Below are 23,829 nucleotides of genomic sequence, written 5' to 3'. Positions count from 1 at the left end.
CACATTAAGGTTGGATGATTAGCATTTTTAAAATCATATTTTAGCCTTTAGAAATTAAAGAATGATAAAAGGATCAGATGTCCTTTAGTGTAGCTGCTGGACACAGTTTATTCTACAGAAGTCATTCCAGACAGGGAGTGTTGAAGAGGGGCTCCCAGGGTTTACCTACGAGTGACTTTTGGGATGGTGACACAAAACCATGATTTCACACAAATTAAGTTTGTACTGAGTGACGTAGGTGAACTCTGACTGGGAATGTGCATATTTGAAAGGGGAACCCATCTTTTACTAGGGAAAGTACATCTGTTTACAGTCAAGGTTATAGGTACAAAGCTCATGTAACAGGCAACTACGGAACTTAACGCAAGCACATCTGGGAGTTGTTCTTAACGCTAACAATCAAAGAATTTAAGCATGAAAGAGAACTGAACTCATCCTACCCCAAGAAAGAGCAGAGAGGGGTTGGTGTTGCCAATACTGTGTGTGGAGGTGGCAGAGTGATGCCTTACTGATAAGGTGGCTGACACAGCAGTTTCAAAAGAACAGCACAGCAAAGAATATATGGAAATAGCATATGTAAGAGCAATTAAAATGTGTCTACTGCTGTGGATTAGCACCGTGTCAATAAGGTGTGTGTGGAGTGGATTAAAGTTCAAGTGTGAATCCCAGCAAGGGAGAGCTTGTGTTCTGTATCTGCAACAAAATCTACCTTCTTCAATAATTCTGTTAGTTGTGAAATGAGGAAAAACCACATTTTATTATTTTCTTAAGTCAGTTATTTAAAAGCGAAGAATGTTCATTACCTCCCTTTATGTACATAGTTTAATGTTCAAATGGGACTTAGTAGCAAGCAAAATTAACCCCCAAAGGAAAACAATGTGTGGAAATTAGTAAATCCTCTTGTTAAGTTTTATAATGAAGTTTGTCTGGAAATGAATCTGCTCAAGCAGAAAACGGTAGTGCAATATATGAAATAAGCTCAGTCTTCACACTGGAAATGTCGACAACAAGGGGACAGCTGGGCTGATCTTGTTTGTGGGAAGGGCCCTTCTCCTTGGCATAAACAAAGACTGAAAGCTGCCATTAGCAGCAGAGCGTGAGTTCTGGACTAAGGCAGTGGTGCTCTCAGTAAGCAAAACCTCTGCTTCTTGGCCTAAGGACTGGCAAGTCTGCCTGGAGGAGACTCTGTGCCTTTTCTGAGCCTGCCCTGGGCTTTCTCCTCTGCTCCATGCTCCCGACCTGCCCACACCTTCCTGCTGGGGATGCCCCTGGAGTGAAACAGGTCGCTGCTCACAGGCATGAATGCCTGCCCTCCAAAGGGACCAAATGGAAGCTTGTGCTCACTCCTGCTATGGGACACAGAACTGGAGGATGAAGAGGTTGTGTCTCCTGCCCCATGTCCCCTATGGGGTGGTGAGAAATCCACCCTGCTAGTGACTCTGTAATGAGGAGGCAAAAAGGTACATTTCCTTCTTAGAGCCCTGCTTAGCTGTGACTCGGTCACTGCTTTCCTTCCTCACCAGTAGCAAAAGCCAGCCATAGTGCCCCAGATTCTAAAGTGCTGAAATGTAGGATCCTTATGGAGATGCTAGATGACAGTTGTTCAACTCAGTAAAAATTTCACAATGAGAGGAATGACATTTATTCCTTCAACAAACAGCAAGTGTGGGATGCGTTAGATGCAAAGAACGTTAGCCTGCTATGGGGTTCCCGGATGCCGCAGGAAGAGTGAGTTTGCACAGTGATTTGCTACGTGTGTTGGGAGGGACCATAGCTGATGACACATGAACAGCCAAGTCTAGGATGCAGGAGCTGCTGCCAGCAGAAAGCCCGACATAAGGCCTTGCGCTCTCGGACGTGACCATTCTTGGCAGCGCGCTCTGGGCCTACGCATCACTGAGGTCCGAGAGGTACATTTCCACTTGCTAATGAGGAGCAAGCCAGGAAAATAACGATGAGACACCGATGAGCCTGCGTTCCCAGGCAGCAGGCAACCTTGACTTCTTTATCCATTGCAACAAGGCTCCAGAGAACGGGCCTAGGTGAAGAGACTTGTCTTGCACACTGGTGGTCACAAGGACACTCTTAAGGGAGGGCTGATGAGCAGGAATTACTGCTTCATGTCCAAAATTGCACTCCCCGGGCCCCGGCTCTTAGCACTGCAGATGTTACAGTACTGTGCAGGTGAGCTCTGGAGACAGAATGAAAAAGCACAGATCAAAACAAAACTTTGCCTTTCACTTAGAAATTGTAGCAGCGTGTGGTGTCAGGGTGGAGAGCTCCTCATTATGGAGCTGACTTTTGTTCCTGATAGGACTCAGTTTACTGCACTCCGCAGCTCAAGGATGTCACAGCAGAACCAACCTTACATGGCCTGGGGCACATGACTGACACTAACACATAAGAGCTCGCCACAAGTCAGGTCAAGACTGATGTGGTCTTTGACACACAGCTCTCAGCCCTGTAGTCACTGACTGCATCTGAATGAGTTCACTGACTGGGCATGCTTATGTTTATGTAGTACATGCTAACAGTTGAACAGCAGGAATGTATCCTATGTCCTATAAGAGTCAGCTCTGGGACCACCCTCCTCAGATTCCCACATTTCCAGATACTCAACTCTGTTATCAAATGGCCAGGTGTTTGCAGATGACTATGTACATCCCCTGCACATTAAATCATCTCTGGATGACTTACAGTACCCGAAACATTGTAAAGTGCTATGTAAACAGCCATACTGTTTGGCAGAGGGAATAATGGCAAGAATGAAAGAGTGTCCACATTTCAGTGGAGATGCAGCCTCTCCCCAATAGTGTTGATGAGAGATGGATTTGTGGGTACAGAACCTAAGGGTTCAGTCAGGTGCAGAACACCAATGTCTGTTAAGAGTCTAGTAGCCCACAGAGTGAGAATGATAGGCTTGGGCTGCAGGCCTATCCTTCTTTATATCAGTTTCTCTCCAGCTGAGAGATGCCAAACTTCTAACTCACCATGCTGGGCACGGGCAGGCACTCTTTGTGGAACATATGTCTGCAGTGGAAGACCACAACACTGAAGGGCTTAGCTGCATCTGCAAGGGTTTGGGGAACAGAAAAAGAGAACTCAGTGCAGGAAGATCTGGAAAAGGTTAAGCCAGTCCTGAGTGAACTTGCAACGGCAAATGAATTTCCCAGCAAGTCTGCCCGGAGAGCATGGTTTCTTTACAGAATCATTCTTCAGGGTGGGGAGACTGGATGTGAAGCAGGTATTGTCCTTGTGCTGCTGCTAGGAAGAGCAGTTCGGCGACCAAAATGATAGAGAACTTCACGGCAACGCAGCAACATTTATTTTAAAATCCAGAACTAGTATGTGTATGTGCCAGTATGTGCCTCAACCTTCACATCATCTCCATATGCCACAGTCTGAAATCCAATCTGCAGATTGGTGAGAATGCCTTCTCAGCCCACCTCACCTTTGCTACTGAGGTCAGAGACAGATGGGGTTAGAATTCCAGGATGTCCCTGCATTTGCTGCACTCCTGCTTAGGCTAGTCCACTCACCTGCTTCTGTGGTGTGGGCCATAATGGTTTGGTCAGATCAAGCACCCCCAGCACATGGCTGGGGAGTGACTTGTATATGGTGGGGTGCACCAAAATGGTGCCCAAAGGACACAGGAACACACCTCTTTGCCTAAGCCCATCACTGTTTAGCAGAAGCACTTACAAATGCAAGCCTATTTCCTCTAGTAAGGAAGGTGGTGAACGACTTTTTATACTACTTTACTAAATTATCCCTTAATACCATGTCACTGTGAAGTTAGCTAGGGCTTGGTGCTTTTCTATGCTGTTTGTATTTCAAACATTCCTGACAATATGCTTTAATTTCTACCTTCAAATTATGACTTGCCTCTGCTTAAAAAGTGTCTTTAAAACAATTTTATTTATTTATTAGAGACAGAAAGAAGGCAAGAGAGAGAGAGAGATAAGTAGAATGGGCATGCCAGGGCCTCTAGCCATTGCAAACAAACTCCAAACACATGTGCCTCTATTGCAACTAGCTTACATGGGACTTGGGAGAATTGAACCTGAAGATCACGCCACATTATATTTATATATACAAATCATGAAATAGAAACAAACATTTCTATCATTTAAAAAAGTCACAGTCCAATGAAATGTTGAGAATGCTAACTCTTCAGACACAGCACATGACTTGGGTGCCTAGAACTATAACGGAGACAGAGCCCCGCACAGTCTCCCCAGATACCCAGATGTTCCTCCACTGCTGTATTACTCTAGAACTACAACGGAGACAGAGCCCTGCAGTCTCCCCAGATACCCAGATGTTCCTCCACTGCTGTTTTACTCTAGAACTATAGCAGAGACAAGAGCCGTCCACAGTCTCCCCAGATTCCAGATGTTTCTCTACTGCTGCTTCGCTCTGGAACAAATGGTTCTCAAAGGAGGGACAAAGACCAGCAAACCAGCCTCACCTGGGAGCGTGGTAAAAGTGCATGCTCCCAGCCAACCCCCCCACCATCCCTTGGCATCCAGAGCCCCTGGGGAGCAGCACTTTGGGCTCCCACTGATATGGATTCAACTTGGCTTGAGAGCTTCAGCTCAGCAGACAGCAGCACCAGCACACCAAGAAGTAGGGATATGGGCTGAAAGCCTCCCTCAACTGGGTCATTCTAAGAGCCATGAAGCTTTACAGATAGTAACTGTTAACTGAAGTCTTTGATCCTGCCCGTCATGAATACATATTGGCAGAATTAGTTTTACCTTCCAAGTATCTCACCTGTGGGAAGGATGGGGGCAAGGCACGATTCACAGATGTTCTCTTCTGCAAGGAAACACACACTTTAGCACTGCTTTGATCTGCTCAACCTTTTTACAGCAGGATACAGGATTACAAATCTGATTTCAGTTTTACCCACCATCAACCAGTGCTCCTTTCAATTGAGTTCGGTGCATTTTCTTCAGTAACAACAAAGAGTCAGCCACGAGGATTTTCTTGCAGCCTTCACGAAGCAAAATCTGATGAACACGTTTAAGAAGAAAAACTATTTGACCAACTAGAGTACTAGGGATAGCTTATTGAGGAACGATATCCTCTATCCTCTAGTCCACTGTCAGATGTAGTCATGAGTCAACTCTGCAACTTGTTTGTATGTTTTCTGGCCACACAATGGTGTTGCTAAAGCCATAGTACAGATTCCAAAGTGCAGCAGAGACCCTACACTAACCAACCCTATTGTTTCCTAAGGAACCCCATGCATTCCTTCTGGCACTTTGACCATAGATGATTCACTCAGTCCAACCTCAGCTCTTCACCCAGGATGGAAATCCCAGTTTTCCAAATCTCCTATTCATTTCACGAATGTGTCTGTTCTTGCACAAATATGTCCTGGGTCTCTATGAGGTACAAGGCACTGGGTGCAAATGAGAAGCTAAGAGAGAAGCGTGTGACTCTGAAATGCTGTGGGTCACAGCAAGAGCTGCTGGGAGGGAAACCCTTTGCTTCCACTGGGTTAAATTCCCTCAACTGGGGAAGGGAAGTAAGGGAAGAGCCCACCGGTCTTCTTCATTGGCTGCTGTCTACACAACCTGTTCCCTTGCAAGCCAGTACAACGTAAGGCCTTTCCTCCCAATTATGTGAATGCAAATTCTCAGGAAACAGAACTGACAATTAGACTGCAGTTCTGTTCCTGCTACTGCTTGTGTTTCTGGTTGTGATGAGCAAGTGACGACATGATTTTAATGTTCTTACAATCAATGCGAAATGCCCCATGCATTATTCTTTCTTCCACCATCCCTCCATAACAGTGTAAAATCAGCAATCCTCCTGACTTGGCCTCCCACGTGTGAGGATTACAGATGTGTGCCACAACAGGTGGCTTTAACTTTCTTTTAGGTTATACCATAAATGGAAAGGTCTTTGGATTAAAAAAGACATTAAGAATTCACCTTCTCTTTCTTTTTTAAATATTTTGTTTATTTATTTGCAAGCAGAGAGAGAGACAGAGACAGACAGACAGACAGACATATAGATAAAGGAAGAATGGACATTCCAGAGCCTCCAGACACTCCAAATGAATACCAGATGCATGTGCCACTTTGTGCATCTAGCTTGAAGTAGGTACGGGGATATCAAACCCAGGTTGTTAGGTTTTGCAAATGCCTTAACCACTGAGCATCTCTCCAGCCCAACTTCTCTTTCTTAAGATAAATCTTTCATTATCTATCCTTCTTTGTGTCTACACTTACAATTTTTTTTTAAAATTTATTTATTTGAGAGCGACAGACACAGACAGAAAGACAGATAGAGGGAGAGAGAGAGAATGGGCGTGCCAGGGCTTCCAGCCTCTGCAGACGAACTCCAGATGCGTGCACCCCCTTGTGCATCTGGCTAATGTGGGACCTGGGGAACCGAGCCTCGAACCGGGGTCCTTAGGCTTCACAGGCAAGCGCTTAACCGCTAAGCCATCTCTCCAGCCCCACTTACAATTTTTTGACATTGCAAGACAAGATCTAGACAGTCACTGGCTTTGAGAATCTAACCCCAAAACTGCAAAAGTCCAGCTTCTTAACTCCAGTCACACTTCCCTTGTGGCTCCTTCCTCCTCTGAGAAAATACTTCTTAACTGGGGATTTGACAGCACACAACAGCTCTGTGGATCCGCTGATTAAATAATTCTGGGCCTCCAGAACACATTACCTAACTGTGTATTTATATCATATGAGGAAATGCTCTCAGCATATTTTATACTTAAGAAGATAACATATTATAATCATGGAAGATGTTTTTAAAAATTGAGAAAAAATAAAATAAAATAAGATTAAAAAAAAAGAAGATAAAATATTGATTCAGCAACTGGTCTGGTGGGTAATTTTCATGGTAGTAATTCATTTTGCATCTTGTACTAACTCTAGCCAACTGAGAGGTATGAACATTTGTTCATAAAAAATGAATGAACAGTGAAGCCACTTAGAGGATGAGCCCAGGACACTGGAATAAGCCTAGTGAGAGGGAGTTACCAGGCCTTTATTGGCTTGTTTTGCTTTGTTCTGGATTGTGTGTGTGGTGTATGCATGTGTATGTGCCTATGCCATGCCCCATGTGCTTGTCTGGTGGTTGGAGCTGAACATCAGGTGTCCTGCTCGATCCGCTTCTACTGGTTCTCATTTGAGCCAGATCCCCTTACTGAACATCAGGTGTCCTGCTTGATCCGCTTCTACTGGTTGTCATTTGAGCCAGAGCCCCTTACTGAACATCAGGTGCCCTGCTCGATCCACTCTACTGGTTGTCATTTGAGCCAGGGACCCTTACTGAACATCAGGTGTCCTGCTCGATCCGCTCCTACTGGTTCTCATCTGAGCCAGATCCCCTTACTGAACATCAGGTGTCCTGCTCGATCCGCTTCTACTGGTTCTCATCTGAGCCAGAGCCCCTTACTGAACATGAGGTGTCCTGCTCGATCCGCTCTACTGGTTCTCATCTGAGCCAGATCCCCTTACTGAACATCAGGTGTCCTGCTCGATCCGCTTCTACTGGTTCTCATCTGAGCCAGATCCCCTTACTGAACATCAGGTGTCCTGCTCGATCCGCTTCTACTGGTTCTCATCTGAGCCAGATCCCCTTACTGAACATCAGGTGTCCTGCTCGATCCGCTCTACTGGTTCTCATTTGAGCCAGGGACCCTTACTGACCCCGGAGCTGTAGCTTCAGAAAATCTTGGGTCTCTGCTCCCCTAAAGTACTGGTGTTACAGATCCACATGGCCATTCCCAGCTTTCTCAAGCCCAGGCTGACCGGGAATTCACTATGTCATCTCAGGGTGGTCTTGAACTCATGGCAATCCTCCTACCTTTGGCTGTCAAGTGCTGGGATTAAAGTTATGCGCCATCATGCCCAGCTTTTTTTTTTTCTTTTCTTTTCTGATTTTCCAAGGTAGAGTCTCGCTTTAGCTCAGGATGACCTGGAATACATTATGTAGTCTCAGGGTGGCCTTGAACTCTCAGTGATCCTCCTATCTCTGCCTCCCGAATGCTGGGATTAAAGGTGTGTGGCACCACGCCTGGCTCTATTCTCTGCTTTTAATGGGTGTCCTGGTGATCTAACTCAAGCAGTTTCTCAGGCCTCTCCAGGCCCTCTTGCTTACACAGGAAGTGGGCTTATAGTCCGAGATAGCTCTGCTGCCTTATCAGGCAGTTTTGTAGGCATTGTGGAGGTAAGGAAGAGAGAAAACCATGTCTTACACCACTTGGAAGGACCCTCAGGATAGAGCCTGATTAAAAAACCTGAAAGGATTGCAAACAAATTTGGATTTGAAAACTCAAGTATATTCTGGATGCACCTAAGGAGTAGGGACCACTGAGGAGCAGGCATTGCCAAGCTTATAAGGAAGGACTGTAAGGTCAGACATGGACACCCCTTCCCTCAGGGCCCAACAAGTCTGACTTGGTAGCTTCTCCATGTGGGTCACCATTCTGTACAAAATATGAACTCCTCAGCTCACCACTCCTTTCTTATTAGCCAGTCCCCAGATTCTGCTTCTTTCCTTCTGTTTCTCCCTCAAATAAACTTCCTCCTGGGTCATCTACAAACCTCCAAGGCCCAGAGGCCATATGTGTCTACATATGGTTAGGCTTTTTGCAAAATAGGTCCTTGGGCACCTTGACCTAACCAAATACATTTCTCTCACTGACTCCATTTTCCAACACAGTGCCTCTAAGTGCAGGTCCTTGACAACTCAACCCACCCGAGGAGAAGCTTCTCTTTTCAAGTTGTGTCATCAGTCATACACAGTCCTGTGGCCTCACAGGATTCATCCCAGTTTACTGAGGATCTGCAGTTCTGCTTATTGTCCTTCTTGAGCTCCCCCCATGCTTCAATGTGCATTTGGATGATTCAGTAAAGGCTGAGGGGGGGAGGGTGTCACAGTTTCTTAACTAATTCTATACAACTACCTTTCCCTTCACCCCACTGTGCACATGCTCACTATGACTCTGGAACTGTTAAAGTAACAATACCCCCATTCCCTGGTCACAACCTCTTGCTCTCTAGGTCTGTCATTCCTTTACATCCTCTGTTTTTTTTTTAATTAATTAATTAATTAATTTTTTAATTTGAGAGCAACAGACACAGAGAGAAAGACAGATAGAGGGAGAGAGAGAATGGGCGCGCCAGGGCTTCCAGCCTCTGCAAACGAACTCTAGACGCGTGCACCCCCTTGTGCATCTGGCTAACGTGGGACCTGGGGAACCGAGCCTTGAACCGGGGTCCTTAGGCTTCACAGGCAAGCGCTTAACCGCTAAGCCATCTCTCCAACCCATCCTCTGGTTCTTTTAAAAATGTTTTATTTATTTATTTAGCAGGCAGGCACAGAGAGAGAGAGAGAGAGAGAGAGAGAGGGGAGGGGAGGGAAGGAGGAAGAGGAGGGAGGGAGGGAGGGAGGGAGGAGGGAAGGAGGGAATGAGTGAGTATGGGCATGACAGGGCCTCTAGCCACTGCAAAGGAACTCCAGATTCATATGACACATTGTGTATCTAGCTTATGTGGGTACTGGGAAATCACACTCAGGTCTTTACACTTTATAGGCAAATGCCTTAACTGCTGAGCCTTCTCTCCAGTCCTACATCTTTTGATTCTTGGTGCAACTGGGGTTCCTTCAGTTTCTTCTCTTTTTCACATAGGCCCCCCTCTTTTTTAAAAGTCTAGTCTTTTAAAAATATTTATTTGTTAGGGAGGGGTATATGAGTGTTTTCATGCATGTGGGTGGGACAGGGTGTCTTGCTGCTGCAAAGGAATGCATCACTTTATGTGTCTAGTTTTACATGAGTACTGGGAAACCAGACACAGGCAGGCAAGCTTTGCAAGCATCTTTAGCTGTTGAGCCATCTCCCCAGCTCCTCACGTAGCTTCTTGAAACCTGAAGGGTTCAGCAGGCAGACCTCTATGTTGCTCCCTTCACAGTCACCACTGGGCGGACAACTTTGCATTAAAATGCTCTTCTTAATAACCTTATCTTTGGCATTACCTGAGATATTATATTGTTTCCAGGAAAGTAATTTCATCTCTTATAGCAAAAGCTCACTTTCAAGTGAATTAGAAAAAGAATGTTCTGAATTTGTATCTATTTTGAACAATTTCATATCCTATGAGAGCTGCAAGCAAACTGAAAATACTAACAGTTTGAGTCTGTTGAAGAAAAAGATGAGGATGCTTAGTAACTAGCATAGCAACTATTTACAGGAAAACAATGGGTTCCATATTTCTCATCACAGATTCTGAATCACTGAGAATGACAGGCGGCACTACTGTAGCAAAGCTGAACAGATCCAGATTTCAATACATTCTAGGCAATGGATTACAGAACAGTTTCAAGGACAATTACTAAATATGTGAAAAATAACTTATTTTCCAAATATGGAAACATTATTTATTCTCCCTAAAAACAACTGGGTTGTTGCTGGGCAGATGGCTCAGTTGTCAATGCAAGCCTAAGAACCTGAGTTCATATCCCCAGCTCCCACATAAATACCAGACGTGATGGTGTGTGTCTATGTTCCCAGCGCTGTGGAGGTGGAGATGGGAGAATCCTAGGAACTGACTGGCCAGTGCAGCCAGCCTAATCAGTGAACAGCACGTTCAACAAAAGACCCTGTCTTAAAGAATAAGGTGGAACTGAAGACACCTGTGGTCTACCTATGGTCTCCACACACACGTGTGCCCACATACATATCACATGTGCATATATACTACAGACACATACATGTACTCCCACCATGGGTAGATTGGATAGCATGATCCAGTTACCACTGTAGATGTTCTCAAAGCATGTGCAAAGGTAAAAATGCCTCTCATGATGAAGAGAAGATTTGGGACGGTTAAAGAACCAAATTGCTTCCTATAGCCATGATGTTCTAGATTCTCTACTTGAACAGTTTTCCAATTATCAAGTTGAAAATGCTTGACAGGCACTTAACATATGTTAGAAATATTTATTTAGAACTGAATTAATCAACTTATTCAGCATGCTTATTTGTCCAAGAAAGGATACTTACTTGCAAATTATAGTCTTGTAGAATTTTAACCAAAGAGTCTCTCAAATTGGGAATCTCCATTCCTTCCTTAATACGATGAATCAGTAGAATTGGGTCTACATGTGTGCCAATGTTGTTTAATAGGCCAGTAATAAATGCTACAAAATTCCACATCAAATAACACATGAGGCAATGTCAGAATGTTTTTTCCTTTAAATATAAATTAACTTTCAACAACAGTCACTTAAAAATCCTATTAATTTAAGGTAAGTATTAAAACCATTGGAATTTCTAAGCTCAAGAACCAATCTTACTTAAATTTAGTCTTATAAACTGTCAAGAATTAACTTCCCTAGGGCTCTAGGACATAAAGGAGAAACCAAGAGGGCTTTGAATTAAGCATGTGATTATCTTTGTTCTTAATTAGATTTACACTTTCAAAGTGTAGTTTGCAAGTCAAAGAACTGCAACTAATGTTTACCAAGACTTTCTATCACTCAGATCTTAGATACTTTTCTCTGATATTCTGCAACATGTTTCCATTTCACAAGGAAGGAAAACAGTTTTTAATTTACCTGGAGTCACAAAGCTATTGAGTAATGAGTTCAAATTCTAACCCAGGCTAGTCCACCTGATTTAAGATCATTAGGCTACATTTAACATTAGACATTATTATGTTTTATTTATTTATTTATTTTGTTTTTTGAGGTAGGGTTTGACTCTAGAGAAGGCTGGCCTGGAATTCACTCTGAATTTTCAGGGTGGCCTCGAACTCAAGGTCATCCTCCTACCTCTGCCTCCCTAGTGCTGGGATTAAAGGCGTACGCCACCACACCAACTATTATGTATTTTTAAGAGGGAGTAATTAGTCAATTTCACATGAACGTACTTAAGAAAACAAAGCCTTCCTAACATTAAAAAAGATGATGAGGTTATTTTAAGACCATTGCTAATTTCTGGATTATTTTTGTATCATCAAAAGAGGACTTTGGAGGGGCTGGAGAGCTTAGTGGTTAAGGACCCAGGTCCAATTCCCCAGTACCCACATCAACCAGATGCACATGGCGGCACGTGCATCTAGAGCTTGTTTGCAATGGTTAGAGGCCCTGCTGTGCCAGTTCTGCCTCCCTCCCTCTCCCTCACTCTCATAAAAAAATTAATTAAAAGAGGACTTGGAATACTTTGTTTCTTCCCAACACTAGAGACATAATGCAGATGGCCAACAAATATAAGCTATGCTGGATAAAATGGAAAAGAGAAGAGACTAAATACTAGAATTTACAAACCCCAATATGGCTACCACCCAGTAGCAGTCACATTTCCATGAAAGGAGTCTGGTAAAGTCTCTATCACTCCATAATAAATGCTGTGGCATAAAGTCGTGCGTGCTCTCAGTTTATCACACACAGGTGATGCTCCATGGGGAGGCTTCAGCCGTCTTGGCCAGGAGCACCAAGAAGGTGACTGCGGACACTTTGCCACGATTTGACCCAATGTGTGCCGAGATCCCTCTTCATCTAGACACAGCTGGTTATACTGCAGAAAAGATATAGTACCACAGATGGCTTCGCTGCTTACGTGGTTTGTCAATGGAATATAAAATCAGATCTTCCCAGAGCTCTCCATCGTCTTGCTCCTTGGCAAACTCAATTGCTTTGTCAACGTCATGTAATTCTTCCATAATCATCTTGAGAGCACTTCGACTGTTACCCATTCGGCCTAGATTGAGAAGGAATTAGATGTACTTCATTCATTTTCAATTTCTTAATGTTTGCAAAGTTTAAATGCCAAGACGAAGGCTTATTTTCTTATATGACACTAGCACTTCTTATCCATGACAGTCAAATTCATTTAAGTGGCTCACATGAATTATATCACTCTAGTCACTATAGCTCTGAGGAATATTCTGCTAATGTTCCTGTTTTAAAGGAATATATATATATATATATATATATATATATATATATATATATATATATATTCATGACATCATATATATATATATTCCTTTAAAATATATATATATACTTATGTATATATACACATATATGAACTAAAAATGTTCATAGCTTGGCAGGACCTAATGGCTGTTAACTGGAAGAACTAGACTTTGAGCCTGGCTCTGGGAATCCTGCCCTCCTTCCAGCAGGTCTGTAATTTCTTTTGGATTTTGTTACCTTCATATTTAGTTACATTACAACTTTAAAAGCCCTTGGAAGCCAGTGTTCCTCTTTAGGGTGACTTTTCGTAACTTTCCTCTGGTTCCACTGCAAACTCAATTATTGACAGGTTCCCTCATTTCCTCTCCTTCTAACTTTGGGGTTTCAATAACCTTCACGAGATGAGATCAATTACCAGCTCTTGTTTCTATGAGCTAAGTAACTTCCACTGGTGTTTCAATTGTTATAATAATTTCCAGGATCTGTTAACAAAGTCCATCAAGAGGTCGTAACTTAGTGGAGGGCAAGCAACTGCTCAACTGTCTCCTCTGTCATTTCCTACTTGCCCGTTTCACACAGAACAGTGAAGGATCCTGAACCTTCGGACAGTGGGCCACTGTTAGCAACTGATAATAGGTGGCTGGTGAAGAAAGTAAGATCCACTTAATAGTCCTTCTGTAATTTGTTTTCTTCCTCGAATACTATTCCCATTTGTATCTTAAAAAATGCTCACTTTTGTGTATAATAATTATTATACACTGATATATGTTATTACATACTTACACATGTTCTTTCACCAGTAGGTGTACTTTAAAGTTTCATGACATCAGATATATCTATCTTTGTAAGTCATTGACTTCTTTAAGACGATATGTCATTATGATAAAGATGTATTCAAACAGAACAATTCTTGGCAGAACACTAGGAAGCAGTACATGGATAAGCTGATCATAATTAAAAAGGAGGCTGTCAACCCATCTGTGACTACTCTCGAGTGGTGATACAGTTCTGTTGTTTCTGTCGTTACATGCTGATGTATATTCTCTCAACAGTACGTGTACAGTAATTCTGTTATTACACCTTGATATATGTTCCCAATAATACATGTACAATAATTCTATTATATACTTGTATGCTCTCTCAACATGTGCATAATAATTCTGTTACTATATACTGATATATGTTCTCTTATTATATATTTTTGTATGTTCTTTCATCAGCATGTACACAGTAATTCTGCTATTACATATGATGCAATGTTTTCTCAACAGCATGTGTACAGTAATTGTTATTACATACTGATATATGTTCTTTCAACAACATGTATATACAATAACATGTGTTATTTCTTTTATCATGTATTAACTTTTTACACAACATAGGCTTGAGGGGCTAGAGAGATGGCTCACTGGTTCAGACATTTGCCTGCAAAGCCTCATGACCTGAGTTTGATGCTCCTGTACCTATGTAAAGCCATGGACAAAGTGGCACAGGCACCTGGAGTTCATTTGCAGCAGCTGGAGGCCTTGGCATGCCCACTCTCTCTCTCTATGTCTCACTCTGCTTGCAAAATGAATAGATAAAACATTTCTTAAAAATTAGCTTGAATCTCTATTGTTCTGTAACCTATGCTCATCCTTAAAAAGTTACATCTTATGGTCACTAAAACAAATATAAAGCTACTTACTCAGAAGATACACCGTCTCTTCTACAAAGTTTCTCTGTTGACAGATCTCAAGAGCCTTCAATTAAACCAGGTAAAAATGTTACTATAGACCACCAAATATAAAAGCATATGTTAACAGAGTCACTTAAATTTATATGCTTGAAAGAATTTTCCATTGTTTACTAACAAAATGAAGCAGAAAGTCTAATCTTTTTGGACAATGCTGATAACTGTACCTTGAATTTTCAGTTCCTGAACATGTATGAATGACATGAGAGAATATACTGCAGTGACTGAGGGTATTTTGGGCATAAAGACAAAAAGCAAACACTGGAAGAACCTTTCCTTTTAAACTTTCTTTTCATGCTACTTTAGTTTACAACTCTGCTCCTGACCTAGTCTACAGTCACCTGCACAAACCATCTCCTTCCACTAATTGACCACATGTTGATAAATAGCATCACAATTCTGAATAAGATGGCATATGGCCAGCGCTCTGTACTGGATGCTCATGGGTTATGTTGGGCCACAGCACAGGTGACACCAACAATAAAACATGAATGAATGAATGAAGAGGGAGCCATGTCCACCCAGGCACTAAGGACAGGGAAGGAAGCAGAGATGTGGCCATATGTTATTCCATGATGGGCCCGCCATTGAGGGAGCACTGCGTGTGTGAAGTAAGCGCGCTGGATGCGTGTGGTCCTCTTGTGGAGAATCTTCTCTCGCAGACTCCTCTCTAGCCTCCACAGTAACCACAGCCTCATCCAGCCATCCCAGAATGGCTGTAACTACTCTGATGATCTCTCTAGTGCATCCCCTCTGCCTCAAATGCTTCCTTCACTCCCTATAACAAACTTTAGAAAGGACTGACACAAATATTCCCATGGACGCCAAACTGGGTCACATCCTAGGCACCCAGCATATGCTTTTACAACATTTCATCTGCAGGGCAAATCACTACTTACCCAATTATCCATTCACTTTTCCCCCATAGGTACCATGTACACTCTAAGGCCTATGCTTTGCACAGTGCTGGTCCCATAGGAGGTCTGCAATAACTATTTTTTTTTTAAATGAGTAGTAGTAAAGGGTTAGGAACAAGTTATGGGACTACATATTTAGAGTAGTTTTTTACAAACAACAAACCAAAGCTGTTTCAAAAGCCACAGAAATACTAGCTCAAGTTAATAAGCTCACCTCCTCAGAGACTTAGCTTGGGAATAACAGCAGAAGCTAGTTTTCATGACTGGATTTCTGATAAAATTTTCCTGTAGACTATACATTTTAAAGCACGTAAGGCATGGGAAGATGGGGTCATGTGGGCTACTTGATCATAGAGATCAATATAACAACAACAAAAACAAAAATAGAAAAGGGAAACCAAAGCACCACTATATCCCAAAGTTTGGAACAACAATAAAACTAGGCAGTGTTTTAAGTCCCATGGCATCTAAGCCACAGAGGAGAACCACTGAAGGTTCTAATAAGCAAGAAATATGTAACTCAATGGCTTGCTCACAACATTCTTTAGAATTTAGGTAGAAGAGATAGATAGCTATTCCCCCACCTCCTTTCCTGATGTGTCCCTCAGTAAAATGATCTTGGTTGGGTGTATAGCTGCTTCCCTGGGAGGGGGTGGGTGGCTGGAAGACCTATGTCCACAGACACAAAAAAGCTACATGTAGGCATCGTCTTTCTTTGGTGCACTGTATGAGAATCCATCCGTGGCCTCTGCCTTGGCAGGACAAGGAGTTGGGTTTTTTTTTTGTTGTTGTTGTTGTTTATTTGTAAATTTTTATTTATTTATTTAAGAGGTGAGAAGTACAGGAGAATTAGCTAAAATGAATCTTGTTTGCCACAATGATACCTAACACTTTTTATGATAAGCAAAAAAATTAAAAATGAATTTATTAAAGTTCCTTTAAACTAGAATTCAGGCTCTTAGCAAGACCAGTGATGTTTCAGATACTCCACTGTGACAGCAATGACTTCAGGACATTTTTGTCACTCCAGATCATTCTACAGTGTACAGATGCTGTAAATTCCACATGAAGAAATAGGCAAGCTAAGGGTTGGGAGATGGCTTAGTGGTTAAAGAAGTTGCCTGCAAAGCCAAAGGACCCAGGTTTGATTTCCTAGGACCCACATAAGCCAGATACACAATGAGGCACATGCATCTGGAGTTCGTTTGCAGTAGCTGGAGGCCCTGATGCACCCATTCTCTTTTCCTCCCCCTTTTCTCCCTCTGTCTCTTTCTTTCTCTCTCTCTCTTAAATAAACCAACCAATAAACAAACAAATATAGGCAAGCTAAAGCAATGGCCTGAAATGCAGGCATCAAGTTCAAGTACAATTTCAGTGTTGCATTAACTTTTCCTGTGGTGATGTGAACAAACATCTACTCACCCCAAACAGGGCAAGGATAGAATAGAGATGACTGTGCCCAAGCATAGGTTGGAGAATCAACAAGTTTAAGTGGAGTCACTTAAAGGAGTGTCAACAACTTAAGGATGGCTACCCAGTCACCACTAATGACTTATAGACCATGGACCCTCTCCACCTCCACAAAGGAACTTTATGGGCTCAATCTTGTGCAGGTGGTTTGCTAGTAAAAACTGTTGCTGATAGTTCAAGAGGGTGACAGCCCTGTCATGCCTGCTGACAGTATACCTAAGCACTGAGTCTCTGAAATCTTAATTTCATAGACTATTAAATGTTTTAATGTCAATGCTCATAGTATCTTATTATCTCATAAATGATAAAAGACTCTAAAAATATCTAAGAATTTTTGAGTGAAAAATAAAATTATCTTTAGCACAGAGATTTTCTTTTCTATGACTGACACAAATGTAGCATCATTTTCATTTAGATTCTTAAGTGTTCCTGAACTATGGTGCTCCCTCTAGAGGAAAGAATAGGGAATCTAAAGTTTTTAAAATACATATACACAAGTATATACATGGAAAAAGGACAATTTTAGTAAAAATAAAACAGAAGACCAATGATGAAAAAGTAATACCTTAATATTCCTGTTGTTAACTTAGTATCAAGGTAGGAAAGATAACTTTGACAGTAATAACATTATTAGCCCTAAATGAAATGACTCAAATAACAAACAGGCCAACAAAAAAAACCAAACAATGACTTCCATGTAGCCTTGATCCTGCCATCTTTTCTTTTAAAACCTTCAATGAAAATCTATGACTTTCATGTCCTCCAATGCGTTCCCTCAAATTTTACACACAGTCACCTTGTGAATGCCACTACATTTACGATCGTGCATTCATTTATCAACATGCAAAGCTTTACTGCTTTGAATGTCTCTTAGGCATAATCAAGTAAGATTTGCAAAATGAGGTCTAGTGCCAGAAGACCATACCTGGAAATTATAAAGGAAAGGACAGGCTAGCCATTTAAAAACATTGCCTATTGCTTGGTCACAATATTAATGAACACCTTTGTTGTTATTCTTAATTAACATTTTAGACTTACGTGAAGAGATCCAGGTTCCATGGCCTGGACCCCTAATTTCTTAGACCTCAGCTAGAGGCTATTTCTTTCATTCTGAAAGACTCAGCCTGTCGGGTTGATCACTGTATGCACCTCACTGTCAGGTACATGAGCATTCTATCCACCTACCTGCACATGTTTAGACATTAAGGAAAACACACGTGTTATAAGGCAAGACAGAAATATGAAGGCATTGACTGTCCTTTAAAATATCAGGCTGGAGAGAAGAGATAGCTCAGCAGTTGAAGGTACTTGCTTGATGGCTTGGGTTTGATTCCCTACTGCCCATGTAAATCCAGATGCATAAAGTGGCACATGTATCTTGAATTTGCCTGCAGTAGCAAGAGGCCCTTGCATGGTTATTCATTCTCTCCCTCTCTCTCTGCTAGCAAATAAATAATAAACTAAAATGGCTATAGTTGTTATAAGTTCTGACAAACTTGGGATGACATTTGGAAAGACTGATAAAGACATAATTTATAATGAAGACATTTCAATGTCTGGTAATGTTAAAGGCCACTTAGAGAGTTTTTAAAATGTGGACTGTTGATCAGAGACTCCCTTACCAAGACGAGTCAGACAAGCTCCTTCCTCTAAAGAACTCAGAGGTGACAGAGTGGGACACAGGGAAAAACCAAGCATGGCAGCAGTACAGGGAGCAGATGGAGAGAAGAATCCACACCTACCAAACCTGATGGCTGACTGGAGCAATGGCTCTGGCTTTGGCAGGACTCCACTATTAGGCTTTGACCCCAAGGGCCATCCTAGTCCTGGGACTGGACTCAGAGTCTTGACATTACGTCATCTTGATAATCACTGAGCACTAGGCACTGGATTAAACCTTATTCCACTTAGGCCTGTCATGGAAATGCCTGAGCTCTTCCCTGATATCTAAGCCAGCATGACCTCCTCCCCTCACCAGAACAGCCAGTCTGGAGAACAGCAGCGTCCCCCTGAGCAGGGACGGATGAGCAGAGGCAGAGGCTAGACTGACAAATGGCTTACCGGCAGCGGCAGCTACTTCTGAAGTGTACATGTGGGGTGCCAGGGGCTTACCTTCTCAAGTGGGCAGTGGGTACTGTCTCGAAGAAAGGGCAGGAGGTTGGGCCGGTCATACTCAGCGTACAAGCTGATCTGTTTTTCATGGTAGCGCTGCCCTTTATGATGGTCTCTCTTGAAAAGCTTATGCAAATACTAAAAGAAAAAGATGAACGGAAATTTCAAACCACGAACAAAAGAATACTTGGATATCATGACTACTTTCTAGTGTAAACATCTTCCATGGAGGGGGGATAAACACACCATGGAAAAAGACTTAAGGAGCGGCAAGAGCACCACACCTGGAGAATGAGGCTTCCCGAGTGACCTGCTCTGCTGCTGGCAGCTATGGTACCTTAAGCAAGTTCCAGCCAGCTATGACTTGGTGTCTTGACCTGCAAAACAACTTCACTGGATTGTTGTGAGAATTAAATGCATGCCCATTGAATCTGTGACTCACTCAGAACCACGGTCACAGCAGATGCGATGAACTACACAAGGGCGAGGGATGGAAACTATGGATGTCAACACCGTGGTGGTCTGGATGTAAAATGTCCTCCACGGTGCTTGAGTGTAACTCCTGTGGGAGGTGGAGTCTTGTGAGAGGAGGTGTGTCACTGGGGCAGGTCTTGTGGATTATTATTGTAGCCCAGCTCAGAGCTAACTGGCACTGACTGCTGTTCTTGCAGCTTATCTGTGAGGTGTAAGCAGGCTGTCATGCTTTCTCCCTCATGATGAAGTTTCCCTTTGAAACTGGAAGCCTGAAATAAACCTTTCTTCCCATGGGCTGCTTCTGACTGGGTGGTTTATCCCAGTAAGGATAAGGGCACTGCTACAATCCCGAGTGACTACCTCATGACTAGAGAGGTGTTCTACTTAGATGATGAACTTCTCTCCTCTTACATCTAAAGAGCCACAAGATGAGTACGTTTTTTAAGATCTAAGCAGCAGAAAGTAAACTAATGCTCAGACATTCCACATCTCCCACTTTTGAGTCTCGGTGTGAGCTGTTTGCAACACAATGGTGTCAATATTTGTGATAGCAGAAAACAAAAATAAGGTCAAAAGGAGTCCATTTGTTTCTTACAATGGGGTGGTCAAAGAAGTATTTCTCTTTCCATATATAAGAAAGAATGATTCTATTATTATAATATACAGAAATCAAAAATTGTTTTCAATGTTAATGCTCAATGTAAACAAAAAGCCTAAGACCCACTGTAGGAAGGAAGACACAATCACATCACCCAAATGTAGTGCCCTCAGACCTTGCCTGGTAATGACCACACACCGCACATTTATAGTTGAGTGGTGGTGACCAGGCTGATGGGCTGATGGCAGATAGAGCCTGTGTGAACTCCTGAAGCTGCAGGTAACTTAGCTACTGCCTGATACTGACTGCTGAATAGAGAGTGACACACATTTACTTCAAGAATCACCCTGCTTAGGGCTCTCTCAGGCGAAGAGGGGAGCTAAGAGACAGACTGAATTCATCTGCTGGGTGGAAGTCTGGTGAGGACCACCAACAGGACGCTGGCACTGGAGTGAGCGTCTGGCTAGGACACAGGGTGCTGTTCCCCAAACAAACATCTCTGGCACACTGACTGAGTCAAATTTATACAGACTTTAAATTGCCAGCCAGGGGAGATGGGCCATTGGTGTGGAGTCGGCCACTCTGACTCACTATCAAAGATAGCTGCCACCCATAATGCTACCTTGTAGTTTAAGTGGGCCAGAAATCATTGCTTTATAAACAATTTCTAAGAGGGCCAACAGAAGGAAGACTTGTTTGGGTAAGCAGATAATCTTGAGAATTCTGATCACAAAAAATTAGGGGCTGGAGAGATGATTCAGCAGTTAAGGTGCGTGCAAGTCTCAGGTTTGATTTCCATGTAAAGTCAGATGTACAAGGTGGTACATGCATTTAGAGTTCATTTGCAGTGGCAAGAAGCCCTGGCACACCATCCTTTCTCTGTGCCTCTCTCTTAAATAAATAAATAAATAATCAATAAAATGTCAATCCCTAATCTGAACAGAAACTTCCACAAGAACTTTACCCCGTGGAAAATTCTCCCACCAATACCACAATACTCTGCCCTACTTTTCAATGAAAAGGGCAGAAAAGTCTACAGTGCTCACCACGTGCTGCAATTCTGGTCTGTCTTCTAATTCTTCTACCACTTTTTTAATCTGAGACAAAAAAAAAAAAATAAAATAAAAAAAGAAAAGAAAAAAAATAAACAGTTATGAGGAGACCAATACAGATACAAAATTATCCTTCTTCTTTATTAGTAAAGTAGTTCTAGCACCCACGCAGTAACACACTGCTGTGGTTTCAAAGTAACTTGTTCCCCATGAATGCTCACTCGTGTGGATGCATGACCACCCTTAGAGTGGGGTCTGGTGGAAGGTGCCTTAGTCACAATGGCCCAATGAAGGAAAGAATGCTGGTCAGAGGGTGGGGTTGCACAAGAGCAGCCAGTTACAGAAATGGGAGCTGCCCTCCCAGCTATCCAGCCCCTGGCTTCTTCCTGCCATGGGGCTCTCCTTGCCTTTCACATATGTTCTCCCTGTGATTGAACATGTCCCACAATGCCTTGCAACTCTGCCAGAAAGGAAGATATCACCTTGACCTTAGACCAGACTGTGAGTCAAAATAAACTCCTGTCCTTTAAAACTTACTCTGGCTTGTGGTATTGTGTTTTTAGCAATAGAAAATAGACTTATAAATATAAAAAGATACTTACCGAGATTTTATCTTCATTGTCCAAAAGCATGTCAACTGCTTTCTGAAATATGAAAGAAGTGGCACATAAGTCTTCTACATAAGAACACAACGCAGCACAGACGCACTCCAGCTAAAGGTAGAAGGCAATGCCTAGGCTCTGGCAACACTAAGCTTTACAAATGACTCATGTATAAAATAACATATATAAAGGAATGCACTTCCAAATGTCTATCTATCTAAGGTCTGTTTTGTATACTACTAAAATTATACATTGTTCTACTTACTAAATATAAAACTTCGTGACCTATTCAAAATAGGCAACACAGTCTAGGCCCCTGTATATCTTGGCTATCTTTACAAATTCCCACGTGACTCTCAGGAGCAACAGAGATGATCACACTACCCAAGTCACAATAATGACTTTCTTCTGACTACCTGAAGCTTGATTGAGCCATCCTATCAGAACCCACAGAAAGAAGTGGCTGGTCCTCTGCAGGAATGAGATTCGTGAAGTAATTTTCTGCATCTCTTCTAATTTTGGCTTCAGGTTCACTTACACTGGTTGTTTCCCAAAATCCTATTTGCTTGGAATGCCTTTTTCCATCTCTTCACCCTCCCAGGGTGTATTTGTCTTTAGCAGTGAGGTATGTACTTGCAGACAAATGCAAGTCTCTGGATATTGTTTTTAATCCAATCTGCCAGTTGGTGTCTTTTGACTAGAGAATTAAGGTTATTAGCACTCAGTGAATACTGAAAGGTAGGCAATAGTTGTTAGTTTGCTGATTTTATGTTTGATGTTTTCCTATTTGTCACTTGCTTTTTTTATTCTCGTGCAGTTTGTCCTTTGCTATGACCTCATGGATGTGTTTGTACACAAGGGTCCTGGGAAATCAAACCTGGGTCCCTTGGCTTTGTAGAAAAGTGTCTTTACCACTCAGCATCCCTCCAGCCCACTTACTGAGTATTTTATCTCTAAAATTTCAATTTAATTATCTTCATTATTTCTATCTATGGCATTTCTACATTTGCATTCCTTCTTCACACTCTGTGCTGCCTTACTTTGTTCATTCCACTGTTTGCCTTCTCTCTGTACTCACTCAGGAACTTGTGTCCTCTGGTTTCACTAAGCATTCTTATAATCACTCTTTGGAATTCTTTCTCTGTGATTTTATCTAATTCACTCTTATTTTGAGCCATTACTGTGGAAGTGGTCATTTTGGAGGAGTCATCCTGCCTTGGATTATAAATATATATATATATATATATATATATATATATATATATATATATATATATATACACACACATATTTTATTTATTCATTTAGTTGAGAGAAAGAGGCAGAGAGGGAGAGAGAATAGGCAAGTCAGGGCAAACAGCAACTACAAACGAACTCCAGATGCATGTGTCCTTGTGCATATGGCTTACGCATGTCGTGGAGGGCTGAACCGGAATCCTTTAGCTTTGCAGGCAAGCACCTTAATTGCTAAGCCATCTCTCCAGCCCCTGCCTTGGTTTTTCTGTTTCCTGTGTTTCTCTGTTGGGACTTGTGCATATGAGCTAGATGCTCCTATAAAGTCATTTCTTTCTTTCTTTTTTTTTTGGTCAGTCAGAGTATTTGAATGTTCAAGTGGGAATAAGCTGAAGTATAGGGTTGAGGTATCATCAACTTAGTAAACTAGGGGAGCTACACCTGCAATCCACATATCCAGGGCACTGGGAACAGTTGACTACCATTCCATAGCTGAATACTAATTGAAGAAGAAACTACATGTTATGGACCGACCTGCTATGCAAAGACAGAGGTAGTAAAGCAGCAGTCCTTTGTGCCCAGGTGATGTGGAGAAGGCCTTTTTCAGTCTTGTCTGTTTGGCATCCTGAATGCCTCCTGTGTTTAGATGGCCATCTCTTTTCCTGATTTAAGA

At 42.3% G+C, this 23,829-nt stretch overlaps 1 protein-coding gene across 1 annotated transcript in view; it reads right to left on the bottom strand.

The window, feature by feature from the left end:
• Positions 1 to 1,626: 1,626 nt before the first annotated feature.
• Vps41 (VPS41 subunit of HOPS complex) overlaps positions 1,627 to 23,829 on the bottom strand; it is a 160,264-nt gene continuing 138,061 nt past the window's right edge. The window contains exons 20-29 of the mRNA XM_004668846.3: positions 21,924 to 21,965; positions 21,316 to 21,366; positions 19,198 to 19,335; positions 14,651 to 14,705; positions 12,602 to 12,742; positions 11,045 to 11,181; positions 4,916 to 5,015; positions 4,777 to 4,821; positions 2,991 to 3,070; positions 1,627 to 2,191 (exon numbers count right to left, since the gene is read on the bottom strand). Coding sequence (XP_004668903.1) covers positions 2,111 to 2,191; positions 2,991 to 3,070; positions 4,777 to 4,821; positions 4,916 to 5,015; positions 11,045 to 11,181; positions 12,602 to 12,742; positions 14,651 to 14,705; positions 19,198 to 19,335; positions 21,316 to 21,366; positions 21,924 to 21,965 — 870 coding nt within the window. The 3' untranslated portion in view covers positions 1,627 to 2,110. The remainder of the gene's footprint in view (positions 2,192 to 2,990; positions 3,071 to 4,776; positions 4,822 to 4,915; positions 5,016 to 11,044; positions 11,182 to 12,601; positions 12,743 to 14,650; positions 14,706 to 19,197; positions 19,336 to 21,315; positions 21,367 to 21,923; positions 21,966 to 23,829) is intronic.

The sequence above is a fragment of the Jaculus jaculus genome, chromosome 16 (assembly GCF_020740685.1).
Source record: "Jaculus jaculus isolate mJacJac1 chromosome 16, mJacJac1.mat.Y.cur, whole genome shotgun sequence".
In the NCBI taxonomy this organism is placed as follows: Eukaryota; Metazoa; Chordata; class Mammalia; order Rodentia; family Dipodidae; genus Jaculus; species Jaculus jaculus.
This window is presented reverse-complemented; position numbering and strand designations above follow the sequence as displayed.